Source organism: Cryptomeria japonica, chromosome 7 (assembly GCF_030272615.1).
Source record: "Cryptomeria japonica chromosome 7, Sugi_1.0, whole genome shotgun sequence".
In the NCBI taxonomy this organism is placed as follows: domain Eukaryota; kingdom Viridiplantae; phylum Streptophyta; class Pinopsida; order Cupressales; family Cupressaceae; genus Cryptomeria; species Cryptomeria japonica.
Genome location: NC_081411.1, coordinates 612,857,834 through 612,876,961, shown reverse-complemented (window position 1 = coordinate 612,876,961; position 19,128 = coordinate 612,857,834). Strand labels below are relative to the sequence as shown.

The window sequence follows — 19,128 nt, the reverse complement described above, 5'->3', positions numbered from 1 at the left end:
GAATAAGTTTAATTTTTTTATTTTTCCAAATAAGCACTTGAATAACACTATCATAAGCAATTGTTATTGTTGGTGTAATTATTTATTCATATTGGATATAATTACACTTTACTTAAGTTTACTTAGGTACATGCACCACATTGTAGTTTGCATCTTAGACACTTAGGGAGATTGGCATACATTGGGAATGCATATGTAGGAGAATTTCCACCTTTTATGGTGTGATCTTGTTGTTACTTTATCATATCCACTTATTGTGGAGTGATAATTCCACCTTCGGTGGGTGATCCACCTCATTTGAAATATTTTACTATTTCTCCTACCTACCCCCACCTACCCTTGCATCTCATTGAGCCACGTCATCATTTTGTGTTGCCTTGTCTCTTAGCCTTGCCTTTATAAGCAGGCTCATCTACATTGTATGTAATATTTTTGAATATCCAGTTGATCTCTTTTGGCATTATTGATAGGAATACAGTTTATTCTTGTCACATTTTATCTCTCTTGTTATTGTGTTATCTATTGGTCTCTTTGATCTTAGTGCTTCAAGCATAATCTCACATGGTATCAGAGCATATAGGGCTTCATTGATTAGTCATTTTGGAGGCTTCAATTTGTGGATTTGCATTTTTGGGGGGCATCCTACAACAATTTGGACATCATGGTTGAGTTTGGAAGGTCGTTTGCATAAATTTTGAGTATAAACTCGGCTATATTTAGTAAAGGAAAAAAATTTGCCTATTCTGATATATTGTACAGATTTTTGCCAAAAAAAAATAATAATAATTTCTGCGTTTTTTCTATTTCTTTATATTATCTCACAAAATAAAAATTTTATTGGGTGTGTGATTTGGAAAAGTTTTTGTTTTATTTAAAAAATCAAAAAAAAGTTTTTTTTGTATTATTTTTTTTGGGGGGGGTTACGTTGACTCCACCCCCCGATCTGTATTCTACACCTGTTGTACATTATTCTAGACGATGCCACTTTTGTACAGCCACTCGGCCCGTACACCACCCGCTGGTTCTTCTCTGCCACCGCCAGTGGCCTGATCGTGCTCCCAACCAGCTCCTCCCATTGTCGGCCCCTCTGGCTGTCGTCCTATCTCCCCGGCCTTCCTATCGTCAGTCTTCCTCCCAGTCGTTTCCCCTGCCCGCCACCACTTCTGCTCCTGACCGCCTACGCCATAGCCTCCGACAACCTTTTAAATCGGCGGGACCCATGTCCGCCACATGGTAGGTGGCCACTGGCCCGCAGGATAAACACCTTGTCCAGTCAGCGATAAATAAGTGTTTACCGTACAGTACGGAGTGAATCTCAAACTACCACGTCAGCACTGTCCATACGGTTAGACTGGGGGAGCGACAGTTTGATGACTGTCAAATTTAGAATCATGTTTTGTTGACGTCAGCCTACATCAGTAGTATTTTGGAAAAAAATTTACCCCCTCTCCAATGGGCTTTTCAGTTTTGCAGTCAAACTTCAGAGGGCCATAACTTGCTCATTTTTGCTCCTTTTTTGGTGCAATTTTTTTTTATTTGGACTAAGTTTTCATGCTCTTCACTATGGTGGATGAGTTTTCTAATTTTGATGGATATATTTTCATAATTTAGAGTTTTTTATGATTGTACATGTCTAATCCTCAATTTTGCAACTTTAGAGGCTTCGTTTGGTGTCATAAGACCTCCTTTTTAGGTGTCTTTTTTTTAAAGTACTTAATTTTTCATCTACTTTCATAATATACCATTATTTTGCAGTGATTTTGAGTAGAAATTGTACTTTCAGTATTTGGTCATTTTTGACCTATTTGGTACTTGTATTTTGCTTGGATCTCAGTTTAGATCACTTGCAGTATTTTTTGAGGTCTCTTATAGCCTATTTGAGGTAGCTGTAAAGTTGAAATTAGCAGTCCACCTTGCCTTGTTTTGCAAGTGGCATTGTACACACACTAAGTATAAAGTGCAAAATTTTTTTATTTTTTTTTTGGAGGGGGGGTTTACTTTGATTGAGTGAATTTGGGGGGATGTCTCTTGTGCTCTTGTTCTCTTTTGTTATTTCATTTTGCTGCTATGGGCTCTCCTAAGTTTCCTCTCTTAACTCCACACAATTATGCTACTTGGAAAATTGATGCATGGAATAAACTAATGGAAAAAGAGTTAACTCATTACATTGATGGAACTATTGTTGCTCAATCTCAATGGTCACTTGTATTGTCTCACTAAGAACATCATGGCAATTGGTACCTTAAGAAAGTATGTATCAAAGGATCTCATCTTTCATATTGAAAAATGTACCTTAATTAAGGATGCTTGGCAAAAGTTTCAAGACTTATATGGTCAATTTGATGAGATTAGGGGATATCAAATTGATAGTGATCTCACCATGTTAGATCCCAAGAAATTTGATACTATACAAGATTATGTCACAGGCAAATGAGTTGAGAGCTCAACTCAAGGATTGTGGCATTGATAAGTAGGATACTCAATTAATCTTCAATTTGATGGGCAAGCTTCCACAAGAATATGCAGCATTTGTTTCTAGCTTTCACACACATAGGTTAGCTCAAGGTTCCTCATACACTTCTCCCTCATTTGATGCATTCACAAAGATGTTGATACTTGAGCAATCTAAGTTGACCAAGATGGGGATTCTCAAATCTTCAAAGTCACAAGCTTTGGTGGCTAATAAAGGGAATCAAAGCAATCAAGGAAAAGACAAGAACCAAAAGCAACCTAAGTCTAAACCACAACAAGATGGAGCACAATCCTCCTCTCCACAACAAGGTGATTCCACATCTTCACCTAAGAGGAAATCTAAGGACAATCTTTTTTGTGCATATTGCAAGAAGTCGAGATATGATGAACAACATTGTTACAAGAAGGATATTGATGAGTTGCAGCATCTTCTTGAGAAGAACAAAATCAGTTTGCCTTCTAGAATGTCTACATCGGCTTCTTCTTCTAAGGAAAAGGATAAAGGAAAGGATCACTCTTTTGGGACAAATAAAGGAAAGGGACAAGCTCTTTGTGCTACTACAAGTCATGATTCAAGGAGATGGCTTTTAGATTCAGGGGCTTCTCATCATATGGCATCTTCGCAATCTATGTTTTCTACATTTGAGCCTTGCACCATGTTGCATATTTTGATGGGCAATCATACATACATGGATGTGATTGGGAAAGGAACTATTGCCATTGGGGATAACTCCTTCAATGATGTGTTGTGTGTACCCCATTTGACAAACAATCTTCTTTCCATCTATCAAATCACACATGGGGCAACAAAGAAAATTGTGGAGTTCACACCTGAGTCAATTTTCATTAGAGACTTGGAGAGTAGAGCTATCATTGCGACTGGGGTGGTGGATCATGCATCTCGGTTATATTCCTTTCCAGGATTTGTTACTATTGATGAGGATGATTTTACATATGATGATCACACTTCACATGATGATTCAGATTTTGAGGAGATATTTGGGTACTTGAACTTGGGGATTCTCACATGTGACCTCGTTCTTGAGCCTTGCATTACATCTCCTCCTATTGCACCTGATGATGTGGATAGTGTGACAGTTTTGCCTTCTTGTGATTCAATGCAACAGGATATTCCTTCTCTTTCGAGGTTGACATGATTGTGGATACTTATGTACAACAGTTGGAGGTCTCTTTATCTTTAGAGAAGACATGTGAGTCTTTGGGATTTGTTCTACATTCATCTCCACTAGATCTTAGAGTGCCTTTTTCAGCAGTGTGGACCAGTTCACCACCTTTGGAGGGGGTAACTTTCAACATCGACATGGGGATACTTGAGCAGTTTTCAGAGACTTCATTCATCATGAGTTTTTCTCCTACATCTTCCTTTCATGATTGGGGAGACTTCATGGATACACCTTTGGTTTTGTTTCTTCCCAAGGGAAGGAATGTTGTTCGACGTTTGTGGAGCAGTTTCTTCATACATCTTCGAGCTTCTACCATTGGTGCAAATTCTACATTGAGGGGGGGCTACCTAGTCTATATTCTTTCTCTTCTTCTCTCATATAGGGGGGACATTTTCCTCACATGAGGTTTGGTCCTTCACATACTTCTTTGAGAGTTCTTTGTATAGTTTTCATCTCTCTTTTGGGGGAGGGTTTTTTCCCATTGGGTTTTTCTCTCTTTCCTCGCTTTATGGGAGATTTCATTTGCATTTGTACATGGGTACCTAACATGGCCATGTAGCCAGGACCCATCTTGCATTGCTTAGTTGCATTGTAGACTTAAGTGCATTCCCCTAAGTTGCACTTAAGGGGGGGTGTTGGTGTAATTGTTTATTCATCTTGGATATAATTACACTTAAGTTTACTTAGGTACATGCACCGCATTGTAGTTTGCATATGAGACACTTAGGGAGATGTGCATACATTGGGAGTGTGTATGTAGGAGAATTCCCACCTTTTATGTTGTGATCTTGTTGCTGCTTTATCATATCCACTTATTGTGGAGTGATAATTCTACCTTCAGTGGGTGATCCAACTCATGTGGAATATTTTACTATTTCTCCAATCTACCCCTACCTACCCTTGCATCTCATTGAGCCACATGGCATCATTGTGTGCTCTCTTGTCTCTTAGCCTTGCCTTTATAAACAGGCTCATCTACATTGTATGTAATATTCTTGATGATCTAGTTGATCTCTTTTGGCATTATTGATGGGAATACAGTTTATTCTTGTCACATTTTATCTCTATTGTCATTGTGCTATCTATTGGTCTCTTTGATCTTGGTTACTTCAAGCATAATCTCACAGTTATTGTCTTTGGAAATGTGGCAATATGCTAAGTTTATTCTATTCTCTTGTTGCAAGTTTCTTCCCTGTAGTGTTGTTTGCGAGTTTAAATCTTGTCTAGTCATGACATCTTTTAGCTTTGTGTGTGCATAATATTTATTGTTGTTTATTGTCACATGTGTCACATGGGTATTTTCTCCTTCCTTGGCAATTTGTTGTTTGGATGGCCATTCTACATCTATTAGGGAAAAATATTGGTTGCCAGTGATAGAACCTACAAAACTGGCAATGGATTTCTTGTTCATTCTAAATCCAAAGAAACATTTTTATCACTTCCATGAATGTATATGGATGGCGTGTATGGATGTCCTAGGGTCTAGTGACTCATCTAGAGTTTCTTGGTCATGTATGGATGTCACATGTGGATGTCCTAGGGTTTAGTGACTCATCTAGAGTTTTTTGGTCATGTTAAGGATAGGAAAAGGGGTTTTTTTTTTTGGGGGGGGGGGGGGGGGGGTGGGCTATATCAAATGGAGTGTTGTTGGGAGAATATGAAAATATATACATATAAGAACAGAGAATGTACAAGGAATACAATAAGCCAAGAACAAAGCATGTGTGATAGCAAGGCAATTAAGAAAAGCTACTTAGTATATCAAAATAATGCAAGAAGATTGATTTTTTTATTATAACATAGTTGTGTGTGATATTCAAGCTCCAAAAGGTTTTCCATAGCACCCAATGCACCTTGTATTTTCTTATGCATGTTGTAGTGAGCTACTATAAGGAAATATATTACTATAATTTAATGCTACAATCTCCATATTGCAGATATTAGTATGGAGATGGAGATTGGTTTGACTTATTTAAGTATTTTTTTAGTTATACTATTAAACTAGATTACATTTATCATTCAATTAACTCAACTAGAAGTTCGATCATGACAACATCCCCTCATGTAAACAATTTGTCAATTGTGTTTCTAAACATGGTATTTCAATTGTTTTTTATTAGTAAAGCAGTGTTAACTAGGGTGTTGACCCTTAACATAATCCAAAACTATCAACAAACAACAAGCAACATCAAGAGAGATTATGTTGGCAAAAAGAACAACAGCCCAAAAGTAGTTAGAAACAAACACAATCAGACAAGCAAGGAATCTTATCCAACCGAAGAACAAAAACCCCACTCAAGTGGGGGGAGAGCCACCCAAACCCCAACGAGGGGGGTTTAGGGCAAGGGAGAAGACTTCCCCTTTCGCATGTGAACAACCATAATCCAAGCAATGTTGTCATTGGGTCCATCAAAAGAGAGATCAATTAGAAGGGACCCTGCAGGGTTACAAACAGTGGTGTCAACAGAGTGTTGCAACAAAACAACAGGAGGTTGTAGAGCAACAATAGTCTGTGACAAAACAACAACAACAACAACAGAAGCAGATCCAGCAACAGGGGATCGTGGCTGCAGAACGGGAGAAGCAAAAGTGGGGACCTTAGGAGATGAGGCCGCAAAAGGAGCAACAAGAGCATCAGTAACTGTGAGGAGCACAACATCGACATCATCCTCATAAGAGGAGCCAGCAGATGCAGAGTCAAGAGCATTGACTGTTAAGTGGTCAGCGGAAGAATAGCAGAGGCATTCTTCCACTGGGTAGAAACATCTTTGTGGCGTGAAATAGAGCAGTCTGAAGCAAGATGACCCATAGAGAAGCATCTTCTGCAGCGAAATGTGAGGCCTTCAAAATCCAACAGTTGTGATCAAGGCCTATCCCCTACCATAAGAACCACATCTCCCAGGAGGGGAGAGGAGATGTCAATGTCCACAAGAATGCGGGCAAAAGTAGTGTGGCCCATTGAAGACGTAGCTTCATCGACCTTCAAGAAACGGCCAATAGAATTACCAATAGCCTCATAACAAGAGTGCTCCCAAAACTAGAAAGGGAGATTGATGAGTCAAACCCAAACTGGACACACATTGAGTGCTTCAATGAGAGGGTTAAAAGAAGTTGTCCAAGGCTTAACAAAGAGGGGGTGCACTCTCCAAGCCCACAGCATGCCCAAAACCAAATCCCAATCAGCAGAAGATGTGAAGGAAGCCACAAAAAAACCTTTAACACAAAAAAAAAACTCAATATTGTGAGCAACCAAAAGCCACCAAGAGTCACTTACCCAACAATGAAGGTCTGGTAGAGAAGCCCAGAGCCCAAAGAATCTTCACACCAAAGCACAACGTTAGTAGAACCCAATATTGTCCACGACAACCTGTTCACAAACCACCACAAAGGAGGATTTAGCACAAGGAAGAGGACGGACCCCTTTCGAGGGTTGGACAAAAGATCTGACCACACAAGCAAAGCTATGCTTGCCAATAGATTTGGGCAAAGAACCAACAGCATCAACAACAATCAGCAAAGCCACATCCCCACTTAACCAGAGAGTCAACAATAAGATCCACAACCACAAAACCGCCACCTGAGGAGCACCAAACCAAACAGTAGCAGCAACATCGAATAGACCATGAATCATAGGAGTAGAAGCCCCCACGTGAAGAGGAAGGGGAGGGGGAGTCAATAAACGAGGGTACACCACAAACATCCGCAACAGATAACACTGTAGAAGCAAAAACCACTATCGAAATAGAGAGGCGGGAGAGCCGTTGGGGAGAGAAGCAAGAGAGCCATTTGATCTACCGTTTGAGTCTCCAAACGTGTGTTTGTTAAACTCACTCTTTCAATTGTTATAGTTCAGAAACACAAAAGTTAACAGATCAAATTCAAAATTCATATCCACAACCCATGTTCAATTTCACACTTGTTATGATCTAAATATTATGTTTAATTTATTTAAATCCATAATTTCAATTTTACATTTATCAATCAAGTCCCAAATCCTTATACCAGAGTTCTTTTTACTGCAATTTATAGAAAATTTTATCTTCCTTTAAAAAAAATGTAAACAATTTCTTCAATTAAGATTTTAAATATAAAAAGTTGATACGTATAATACTATTAATCGCTCGGAATTCGTGGCCACGATGGAAATTTTAATGGAATGTAACTGCCTCCATAATCAACATCAAAAATTTCAGGTAACAAAATGCTTCAAAAATAAGTTCAGATTCTGTTCTTTAACCAATAACGTGCAAAATAGCGTACGATATCAATTGATTTGGAGCCTTTTTAGTATCCATTGTGAGAACAAAAGAAACTTTTTTCTTTTTTACCACACACTTTTAACTTTCAATATATTGTTCAAATCATGGTTTCTCTTTCAGTATATCAAGCACATTTTATTAAATGCTCAGTACAGTTTTATACGATTGAAAAAAGCTCCTATACATCTGGCAGCTACCAAATTGTTAGGAAACGTCTAATATTCTGATCTGCCGAAGTTTTAGTATTGATAAAGCCCCTGCATTACAAGCCATTTGATAAAACCATGAAAGCTATCAGCAGATCATCGACAACAGTTGAAACCATTACCAACTAAATTGGACGCTTCAAAATACCCGAGTAAGAGTCAATTAATTATTACAGATGACAACTTCAACATATGAGAAGTCTACAGATATCCCCTACCTGGGAGACAGGTGTAAAATGGCATATTTCTTGAGTAATATAGGAAGCTTATCAAAATATCAATGATTCCCAATTTAGTATCAGTTAGGAAACTCAGCAAGATATCAGAACATTCCCCGGATCGGATGCTCAGTTTAGATATCAGTGCACAAGCAACAAAAATGCCAAATAATCAGTATTTGCTGATTATTTGATTTCTGGCATAAGAAATTACTCGTCATTACTATGTCATTTGGAGAAGCTTTAGCGTGCATCCACATACAAAAGAGGCCTCGTGGATCCCACCTTTCCACATGTATGTGAGATATCAAATCAGCCAAGGCAAATGATGAAAAATGTTGAAGGCCAATTTTATTGTGTTGTTTCTATGCTGTCATCCACAATTACTAATCCAGTTATGTAAGTCAAAGATGCAATCCATAATTACTGATCCAGTTATGTAAGTCAAAGATGCTCTAGGAGCTTCCAACATTATAAAGGATTGGCTACAAATTTAGGCTCCGTCATAGAGAGATGCATCTCCTTCATTTGATAAATTCTTTGCAAAAACATTCAGAATTTTCATCCTATGTATCTCTTTACCTGCACAGAAAAAACATATAGGGATAAGTATAGATGCGAATTTCTTCAGCTTATCATAATGATAGTTGACACCTCAAAAAAGCTTCCTCCAGTAAATTCTATATTGGACCATCAATAAGTTTCCATAAGGTACAAGATTAAACTATACAGATTCTTGGTCAAGCCTGAACATGTGGTCAGGCAGAGCCTCTGATCAAACTCGACAAGGTGGAGACCTGCGTGAAGAAAGGCTGCTGGCAAGCCATGCTGCCAGTGCACAATTGCAATGCACATTTGGGGATATTTGAAAAGTAATAAAGCAGACTACTTAAACTTACTATAATAGTTGAGGAAATGCTATTATATAAGCTATCAGAAGGTAGCTGTACCTTCTTCCAGAGAAAGCATGATGGCTCTGGTTTCCAGTTCAACTGCATGTCCACTGCGAGCAGCAGCAGACAAAGTCCGAAGGCCTGGCATCAGTACAGATGTTAGGAGTCACATATAGAGAAATCAAACGTCAACAAATTAACAAGTGTTTTAGAAGCAATCCAGACAACAAAACATTGTACACTTACTTTTAAGGTACTTCTGATTTGGTTCATCGCATTGCTTTAGATAAGCTTGCAGTCGCATGAAACGCTTCTGATAAGGAAGAAGAGTTTCAGTCTGTGTCTCTTCTACCTCAGCAGAAGTATCTGGTGTAGCAGACAGGGCCAGAAACTTGCCCCATTCTAAATCTGGTGAAGTTCTTTTTGGGTTCTGTCTCTTCCCTGGATAAGAATCTTCACCATTACCTTGTTGATTAATGTACTGAGGAAGCGAAGGGCCCCCAGACGAAAAGGTTGACACAGCTGCTGGCATTGGGGCATATGCCGGAAATGTGAGAAGTCTTAAACCAAGAGGATGGGATTGAACATCCAAAGACTGTCCCTCAGTATTTCCTCTTGGTTGATTTGAAACAGTCTCAGATTTTGTTGCTTCTAAGGACAAGGTTGAAGGTGTTTTTCCTGCCTCTGAAGGACTGGTGTTGTGCACATTAGACCCTAAAGGACCACAAGTAAATGATGAATTTGTTGTACCACCATTTGTTTTCATTGTCACAGGCTCTACTAAATGCCTGATATTTCCAACTCCATTAACACTGGGCAAACCGCCAAACCCATTTACCGATTTGGCATTTTCAACCTTATCATTTGGTGATTGAAACTGCTTTACTTGCCCTTTCTGATGTTTCCCTCCTACTTCATAGTGATGATTCTCAACATTTGCTGCCCTCTGTCTAACCTCCAAAGCACACTGATTCAGTCCTACAGATGACTCTCCTACTTGAGGTTTTTGTGAAGCCAACTTCCGTTTCTTCACAAAAGGTTGATTATTTTTGCTGCTGTGGGATATGTTGTTTTCAGCGGTCAGTGCCTGTTGGCCACCAAGGCTTGTTGCCATCAAAGGAGTCTGAAGCAGAGGCATATAGTTTACCTCCAATTGTCGTCCATTAGCAATGGGGTAAGAAAACTGGTTAGAAATGCAAGGAGTCCTAAGCTTCTGTCTTGCTGCACTTCCTTGAAATGTATCTTCACACTGCAGACCCTGACTCAAGTTAAGTTGCACTCCATTTACTGACAAAGGAATCACTTGTGGATACTTGGTGCTTTCAGGACCCTGTTGACCATTATTGAACATGATCTGCTGCTTACTATTCGTATTGGAAACAGAAGATTTAATTGGGTTTACTTTTCCTGGTATGATGGTGGATGACTGCTGGCTAAATGCAGAATTGACAGAGTTACAAGACTGAGGAATATGGGACTGGGTTAAACCAGGCATATGTATGTTCAAATTTGTTTGCTGAATTTCAGAGCCAGTTAACTTTGATATCTCAGATGTATTGCCCAGAACCCCTTGGACATTAGAGGAGCCTGACTTAATAATTGACTGTGGTTCTTTGTCAAACTTTCCCAAACAGCCAAAAGGTGAATCTACTTTATTGAATTCGGCATTTGCCTGTTTGACCATCTCCTTGTCTACATAGCATGAAACTGTTGCTAGTGAAAGGGCCGGAAGAGAAATAGCAGAGTCTGGAGTCTCAACGTGCTTTGGCTTTGCCAGGTAGCGCATCGGTGTCGAAGGTCCATTATCTTGAATAGCCTCACTACCATTAGTAGATTCAGAATTGATGCTACCCTGAAAGCAATAAAAAGTTAAAACAGATCTGGAAAAAACCTGAATTTCTCTATCTTTTACCAAAATCCCATGATAAAACTACACCACAGAATTATCAACTATATAAATAGGGCATCATTTCATTCAGCTTCCTCACTAATCATCATCCAAATAAATCAGAATTAATGTGATCGGACTCCTCATTTCATTATCAAACCATGTAGCAGAATTCTCACCCAGATATATCTAGCATCATTTCATTAAGCTTGTTCTCAAACATTTCACATGCAAAATAGTTTGATAAGTAGGCTAAGGAGTTTCCTCTTTACAATTTTGGAAAGTTATTACTGGTCTGGAAAACAACTTAGGTCATCCGAGTAGGCAGTTTTGAACAGTTTGAAATTTTCTGAAAATCTTCTTTTTGATATTTTTTTCATTTTAATATTTTGCATTTTTCAGGCCTTCCAAAGTGGAAACCAGTGATGCAAATGTACGACCCTGCCTCCAGTATGGTCCAAAGACCAACACAGATTGTTTAGCACATGAGCTAACAACACATTTAAATTTTAAGTAATGAGTTACAGTTTTATGACCCTGATAAATAGGGCACCAAAATTAAACAACTCCAACAATGTTTTCAAATGTCCAAATATTGTTATCCTCGTCTAACAGTCCATTTCAACTTCCGAGAACCCGGGTCACTAAGCATGTGGGGTGGCTCTTCAGTTCTCACCACAAACCTTGATTTACTACTGTTAATAAGTTCTGTTTGATACATTGCAAATCTATATAATAGCTGAATTTTGAAAACATATAAACAAAGGCACAAATTTCTCTTATGAAGCTTGTCCATTTATTTTGCATATAAACATTTATTGTACAAACTCTCAGTGAAATAAAAATCTATTCTGTTCTGTTATTTGATAATTGTCGATCTTGTTTTGTTTGAGCTTGCTCAATTGCTTATAGTATATACAAATCACCAATTTAAATCAAATCAATAATGGTTGACAAATCACAAACATTTGTAAATGGCATATTTCAATGAAACAAAACCACAAAATCGTGACGCAGTTTTAACACCCAATAGATTTTTATTTTGATTTAATTAGAATCATCTCATACGTTTCACTTACATGACAATCATATCAGCAGGTTTGGAAGTTCTCTTTATTTGAAAAAGGGAAATCATTATGGTTGATAAGTTCTAAATATTTATAAATATCTCATCTGGGAAATTTCAGATGATTGTATATACTCCAAGTCACTCAAACAAACACGCAAAACCCAATTACTATAAACACTAGCCAAACGGTGCAACTTTCATGTCTCAGAAAATATATCTATATTTTGCTTCAATTACTAAATTAGCATCCCAACACAAGGCAACTTTAGACATTTCATAAATACAGCACAAAGATGAATCACATGCAGTCTAGACAATGTCCATTGTCAAAAACTAGAAGCAATACAGTGTGATGATCTTAATGATGGATAAAAGAGTATGACCCAAGACATTGATGTTAAAAAACTGCTACACAGTTTACACTAAAAATTCTATAATTGTATTAAAATGGACAGCAAAAACTTATTGCTTCTAAGCAATACACTATACAGTTCTTAATTCTCTTGCAACACAGAAAATAGCCAACAAAAACCAGAAGTAACTACGAGAGAAAGATCCAGCATTAGGCTCTCATTTATGAAACTTGGAGCATAGAGACATAGAAAACCATCTTTTACCTGGCAATGGCAACAAGCAAAAGGAACATATAAGGTACTATATAAAGAATCCACTGAAGATCCAATGGTTAACATTGGCGATTTAAACTTCTTACTTGATTGCCATTTGCATTGTTAGCAAAGTGGTGATCCAGGAATCTAAATCCTAAAAACTTATAACAAGTGCAAACTTGATGCTGATAATATTTTAAATGAAAAAATGGCACCTTCATCAATCCACTAACAACAGAGTATGGAACCAACATTGCTTCAAGAAAGGAGCTTTAAACAATGTACTTCTTTTTAAAAAATCTTAAATAATGAAGTATCTTTTGAAAGCAGTATGTTTTGACCCAAAAAAAAACAACCCATCATTAACAAATATTGTTTTAACAAAGCACATAGAAACACCCAAATCTTCAGAAATGGTGTGAACATTAAGAACACTCCACTTGGTCTTGCTCAGGAATCTGCTTAATACAATGAAGACTCGATCTATGCAATAGAAAAAGGTACATATAATTTCCAAAATAAACAAGACCAAAACTTAAATAGAACATCTATAAAATGATTTTGTTATAAATGGTAGATATGCCTAAAAGCTTGCCAGACGGGCAATGTAAGGAAGGGGCTAAGAGGTAAATTGCAAACCCAATATTGACCTGACAGCCACCTTTCTGCTTAAATACCAAAAGTGATTGAACTTACTGGAACTTCTTAAAAGAAAACTTCAAAACCAAATATGCCAAAGAACAATCATCTCCCAACCTTTGAGACAAGAACCAACTCTAAAAGGAGACTGCAACTTCTGTTACTAGATATATCATAAATTGGATCTAATCAAACCACAATCACATAACAACCCCCAATATTGACCGAGTCAAACCTAAGTTTCCAATGGTATACCACTAAGGTAAATAATTTGGCTGGGCATGTTCTGGGTATGTACAAACAACCTATAAAAATTATAAATATAGGAATTAAGTTCAGAATACCACGTCATGCAAATGCTAAACAAAACTACCATAAATATTACAAATAAGTATACCATTTCAATATAAATTTGTCAAACTTAAATGTCTGTCAAACTCAAATGTCATGATAAATATTCATTGTTCAATATTAAAATAATAAAATCAATAACCAGCATCATATTTTAACAAATACAAAATTGCAATTGCAATTTACTGTCTAACTAATAACATCACAAAATACTTGTAAATGGGCCATACTGATACTTGTACAACGAGCATGGAAGCAGCAAGTTTGAATTTGAGAGTAGACAGAAAAGTTTGAGGAGACAAAAATACATTTTTATTTGTGTTTGGATTAGTTATAAACATCAGTTTAGGGTTTAGGGCAACATGTCTAATCACATTGAAAAAATATCTGCCACCTGGAAATGCACCGGAATTACCCCAACACACCTGGAAACTATTCTGGCTTAAAAATAAAATTATCATGCCCTGCCCAAATCCGCAGCCAAAATGGTTCTGATTCCAATTCTGCTGAATTTTGTACCAGGAATTGTCAGGGTTTTGGGCCAATTCAGTAACATAGAATCAAACCTGATGCCATAAAAAAGCAGATGGCCTAATGAAACATCATTTACATATTCAACTGAAAGCATCATAAACCCTTTAATTCAAAACCTATCGTGTAGCAGTGAGATTAAACAATAGTAATTACATAGGCTCAAATCAGAGGAACCAAAATGCTCGACTCAAATCAGAGGAACCACGAATAACATGAATCATAGAGAAAAACGTCCATAAGAAAATAAAAAAAATCAAGGGCCATTACCACTATGTAGTCTTATGGCCCTACCAACAGAAAAAAAAGCCACTCAGAGAACAGGACATGTGCATTTTGTTAACGTTTACTATCTTCTGAAGAACAAATAATAAGTAAAGTGAACCCAAAAACTCCTATCCTTATCTCGCTTTACACCTCTTAAGGAAGCTCTAGCCAACAAGAGAAACTCAAGGGTACTTGAGACAAATGAAAAAATTGTGAATAGATTTTGACATTTAAATATAACTGCAGTCAATGAAGATTTTAATCCTATTTTTGAAAAGTACCTAACAAATTTTCAGCATAAGGGGTATCTTTTATTTATAATTTTACCATCTTAACTGCAAGCGAACCAAATGAACCATAAGAAAATTATAATATCAATATTACATAAAGCTTTTTGTGCAGAAGCAAAAAAGGTTTTTAATGACTACATTTTGTTACTCACTAATACAAGTACAACAACAATAACAGGCTTCTGAAAATTACGCAAGAAACACAAAATTTACTTCGAGTGAAATCTGCTAGAGATAAAACAATTTACACTTTCTCTCTCTTTCTCACACATACGTAGAAACTGATTTCAGCAATAATATTGACTCTAACAAAAAATTTGACCTTGGTGACCATTAATGTTTTAACAAATGTATCTTTATTGGAAATACTACCAAGAACTTAAACTTTCTTTTATTTGGCCAGGACAATTATATAACTATATTTGCACTCTTAAATTTGTAATTAATATTGAAGCAAAAATTGGAATGCATGGCAGGGAAGTGCGTCAAATGTGTATGAATTTACTTTATGCACTTGGGGGTTGTATGAATATGCATAAAAAACACCAACAGTATCTCCAGAACTTGGGCATGCAGGGTATAAGAGGTGTGCATGTGTGTATTATAAAGCAAAATTTCTAATAATGGTACACTTATAAGGACAAGTGAGCATTGGGTACAGATACCCATTGTACCCGGTTCATCCATTTCCAGGCCAGGTGCAACTATAACTAGAGTATACATTTGTGTATGATTAATGTTACATTATAGAATATGCAGGACCTTTATTTGCATCAAGGAATTGCCTGGCTATAACATGCATTGCACATATACATGCAGAAGACCCCAAATATGCAAGGCAATACATGTTTTCCTATAAGCTTGGCATGCTTGGCAGCCATGATTAGAAAAGAGAGTCATGGGAGAAAATCAAGCAATGATGTACTGATGAAGGCTTGTTGAACATGCCTGAGCTATTGAAGCTAGGATCTAATTAACTTCTATTTATAAAAATAGGTGTCTACTTCATTTGGGACTTGCTTGGCTTTAAAAACAATTGATCATGATCAGCAGATAAAGCTTTCACCTACTAGCTTTAGTATAATGGTGTGCGTGTATCAGATTGGAAACTTGGGACTTTCAGTTAATAGTCATTGAGCAGCTTTAGGGTGAGTAATATCATCTAAGATAAATATTGTGGTTCATGCAGCAGCTGACTTTATTGAAGTTACCCAGCAACTATACCATATCAGTGTTGAGGCATAGATGGCATTCGCCAACTCACCCTTAGAAAATACAGCCCTGTGGAATCATGTCCCAGACACAACAAAGATTATCGCCAGCATCATAGAGTCAACAGGCACAAGAATCCATTGCTTAACTAATCTCAAGAATTGGACATTCAGTGTTTGACAATATTCGTTAAACATTCTAAAGTGCCCATTTGTGATGTAGCATTTTTAAAATTACCAAAGCCAATGTATATGCGTTAATATTAATCTGAAAGAATGAACATTCACAAAGACAGCATACATAGAAACCAAAGCCACTATGCCTCAGGTTCTCGGAGTAAGCTGCCCACCATATAAAGAAGAAAATTTCAAGAAAATAAAATCAGAAACATAAGAAGCAGATATAGCTTGCAAAAAATAAATAATGATGGTTAAACCCAGTGATCACCAACTTACTCTCCAAATACCAATGAATACCTAAAACGAATTTCCATCTATCAGTAAAAAATTTAACCAAAACATTTCATAAAAGATCAAGTATCGCATCCACTTACAGAGAGGGATTTTGCCCTGTCAACATGTCCATCAATATTCAGAGCTGTAGAGCTGTCAACAGCACCATCGATATTTGGAGTTGAGAAGTTTTCTACAGGCCTCTTGAAAGAATAAAATGCTGCAGGATGAGATATCAAAAAGAAGCATAACGTCAATATAGGCACTAAGTTGAAGATCAAGACATACCCTTCTACCTAGAGACTTAGAGATCTCAAGCTTAACGAAATTATTTTTATCACAAACGGGTTCTGAAAGTTTTTATAATATATAATGAAGGAAAGGGCACGTAAATCACAACATAAGAATGACGAAAACATCATACGCAGATTTGCATACCCAGATCAAAATATTTAACATAAGTCCACGTTGTGGATTCAGAGCTAATTTACAGGCATGCAAGGAAAACAACTAAGCATCTGGAGAACACAGAGAAACTGAACAATGTAAAACCAGTCAAATGGGTTAAAAAGAGCTGAAAATCTACGGGGAAAAAAAGTGCAAAAGCCCCTCCAAGGAACCACAGGGTTGTGACCACATTCTTCAACCGTCCACCATACTTTTGGAATATAAACCCACCGGATAACTTTTTGAAAAGAGATTAAAAAAAAGTATTCCAAGAATAATAAAAATTTAGAAACACAGCAACACAAATGAACAAGTTAATACAGACACCGAACATTGATTTCCCGCATCCATTACCCCGTGACCCCAACTTGAGACATGCCGAATCAAGTATAAAATCACAACAGATATGCTAGGCCAGTTACCTGTATTAGTTTTAGGAGCTGAGGATGGAGCATCTGTGACTTCTTTCTTCTTGCCAGAATATGACAGGCTGAAAACATCACGAGATTTTGCCAAGCAACCAGCTGTGGAGGTTTGCGCCACTGGCTCCACAACAGACGCCATCACTTCCTCTTCAACAAGTCCCCAAAAAATACAGAAATAACGCAAAACCAGAAATAGTTCCCTGCACCTAAAAGATACAAGGCCTAAAACTTTGGGGAACCTTAACACCCTAAGAGGGCAAGCGGCTGCTCTAAGACTACAGAGATCCTTTGAGCCTTATGGAACGTTTGAACCCAAGTGGGTATCCAAAAATCTTCACCCCATCAAACAAAACCCCCATCTCCAACTGCATTGACAAAACTCTGCCATGAAAAAGAAGGAAAAAGTGCATTGCAGACCTACAAAAACTGTCTGAAGGAGACATATGATTTTAAAAGGGGCGAAGACTATAGGCACCTCTCAGCCTAATTATCACTGGCACCACCAAAATAAAATCAACATGGTTTTTTTCTTTTTTTTAAAAGACAACCCAGTTGCTTAAATCGCAATTAATGAAGTGGGTAACAAGCCGTTAGAAGTGTAGCGATCAAAGAGTGAAACCCAACAGATTTTTTTTTAATCTGGACAGGATCTCGAGATCCACGCAGAGCGACAGAGAAGAAAAGAGGGGATCAAGACAAGGGGCTTTTAGAGTCCTCTAATTATTATTACTCAGGAAAATGAATATTACATGGAAAGGAAATCAACGCTCCTAGTTCCCCCAACCAAATGCACAGGACTCGGCTTAAAAGATGGCGTTACAGAGTTGTAAACTAACAGATTTTATGCCTCCTCCATTTACAGCAGTTACAAGGAAAAGATCTCTCAATGCCATTCATGCACGTAACCAAATGGATCCTTAATAGATTTTATTTTTTCTTTTAAGCAGAAATTGAAGATGGATGATGACCATGATGATGATGGCAGTGCACGTATGATTTGTGATGACCGTTAAGAGTCGAAATCTTTCTCCCGCGCAAAAATCAAATAGAAATGCATAAACTTTTGTGCTTTGCACGTTTGCCTATGTATGGATTCTTCCGTTTTTTATTAATGAAATTGAAGATACACTGCTTTTTGTTTCTCTGCAGTACAGAATTTGAATTTATGGGGCGTGAGACTTTAGCTAGAGTCATTTGTTTCAAAGGTTTTTGGTCCACAAAAAGTGTGGTGCTGATGCAACCTATTTTGTTGTCTATACTATTTGTATGGTTAAATTATTGTTTGGTGGGCGATTCAACTCCTGTCGCCATGACTGTGATTGGGAATATGTGCATGCGATTTGAATAAGACAAATGGTTTTTGAATAAGTAGGAGAAGTGGGAGATTGTTGAAAAAACATCTTTGGTGGGTTCAGATGATTCTTAAAAAATTATTAGTGCTAGATAGGTATAAATTAGTTAGGAATAGCGTAGACATGAAAAGTTCATATTTTTCACGAGTGAGAAGTAGAAAGTAATCACCTATTCAAGAAGACAATTATAGCAGTAACAATTATATACTAGGCTATCTCCATGGTTAGACAGATATTATATGGGATTTTATTAATGAAAAGTTTCAAATGTGTTGTAGGCATCTATTTGACCCAAAACAATTATCATAATGTAGGAATAGATGCATAAAGTTACAGTGGATATTGTTGTGACTATGCATGACATC

At 37.2% G+C, this 19,128-nt stretch overlaps 1 protein-coding gene across 1 annotated transcript; it reads right to left on the bottom strand.

The window, feature by feature from the left end:
- Nucleotides 1-8,134: 8,134 nt before the first annotated feature.
- Nucleotides 8,135-18,532, bottom strand: LOC131045035 (uncharacterized). Its single transcript, XM_057978541.2, has 5 exons — nt 17,409-18,532; nt 16,641-16,759; nt 9,479-11,084; nt 9,290-9,373; nt 8,135-8,921 (listed from the first exon to the last, which is right to left on the bottom strand). The coding sequence occupies exons 1-5, from the start codon at nt 17,548-17,550 to the stop codon at nt 8,833-8,835; spliced, it is 2,040 nt and encodes a 679-aa protein (XP_057834524.2). The 5' UTR covers nt 17,551-18,532; the 3' UTR covers nt 8,135-8,832.
- Between the last annotated feature and the right edge of the window lie 596 nt (nt 18,533-19,128).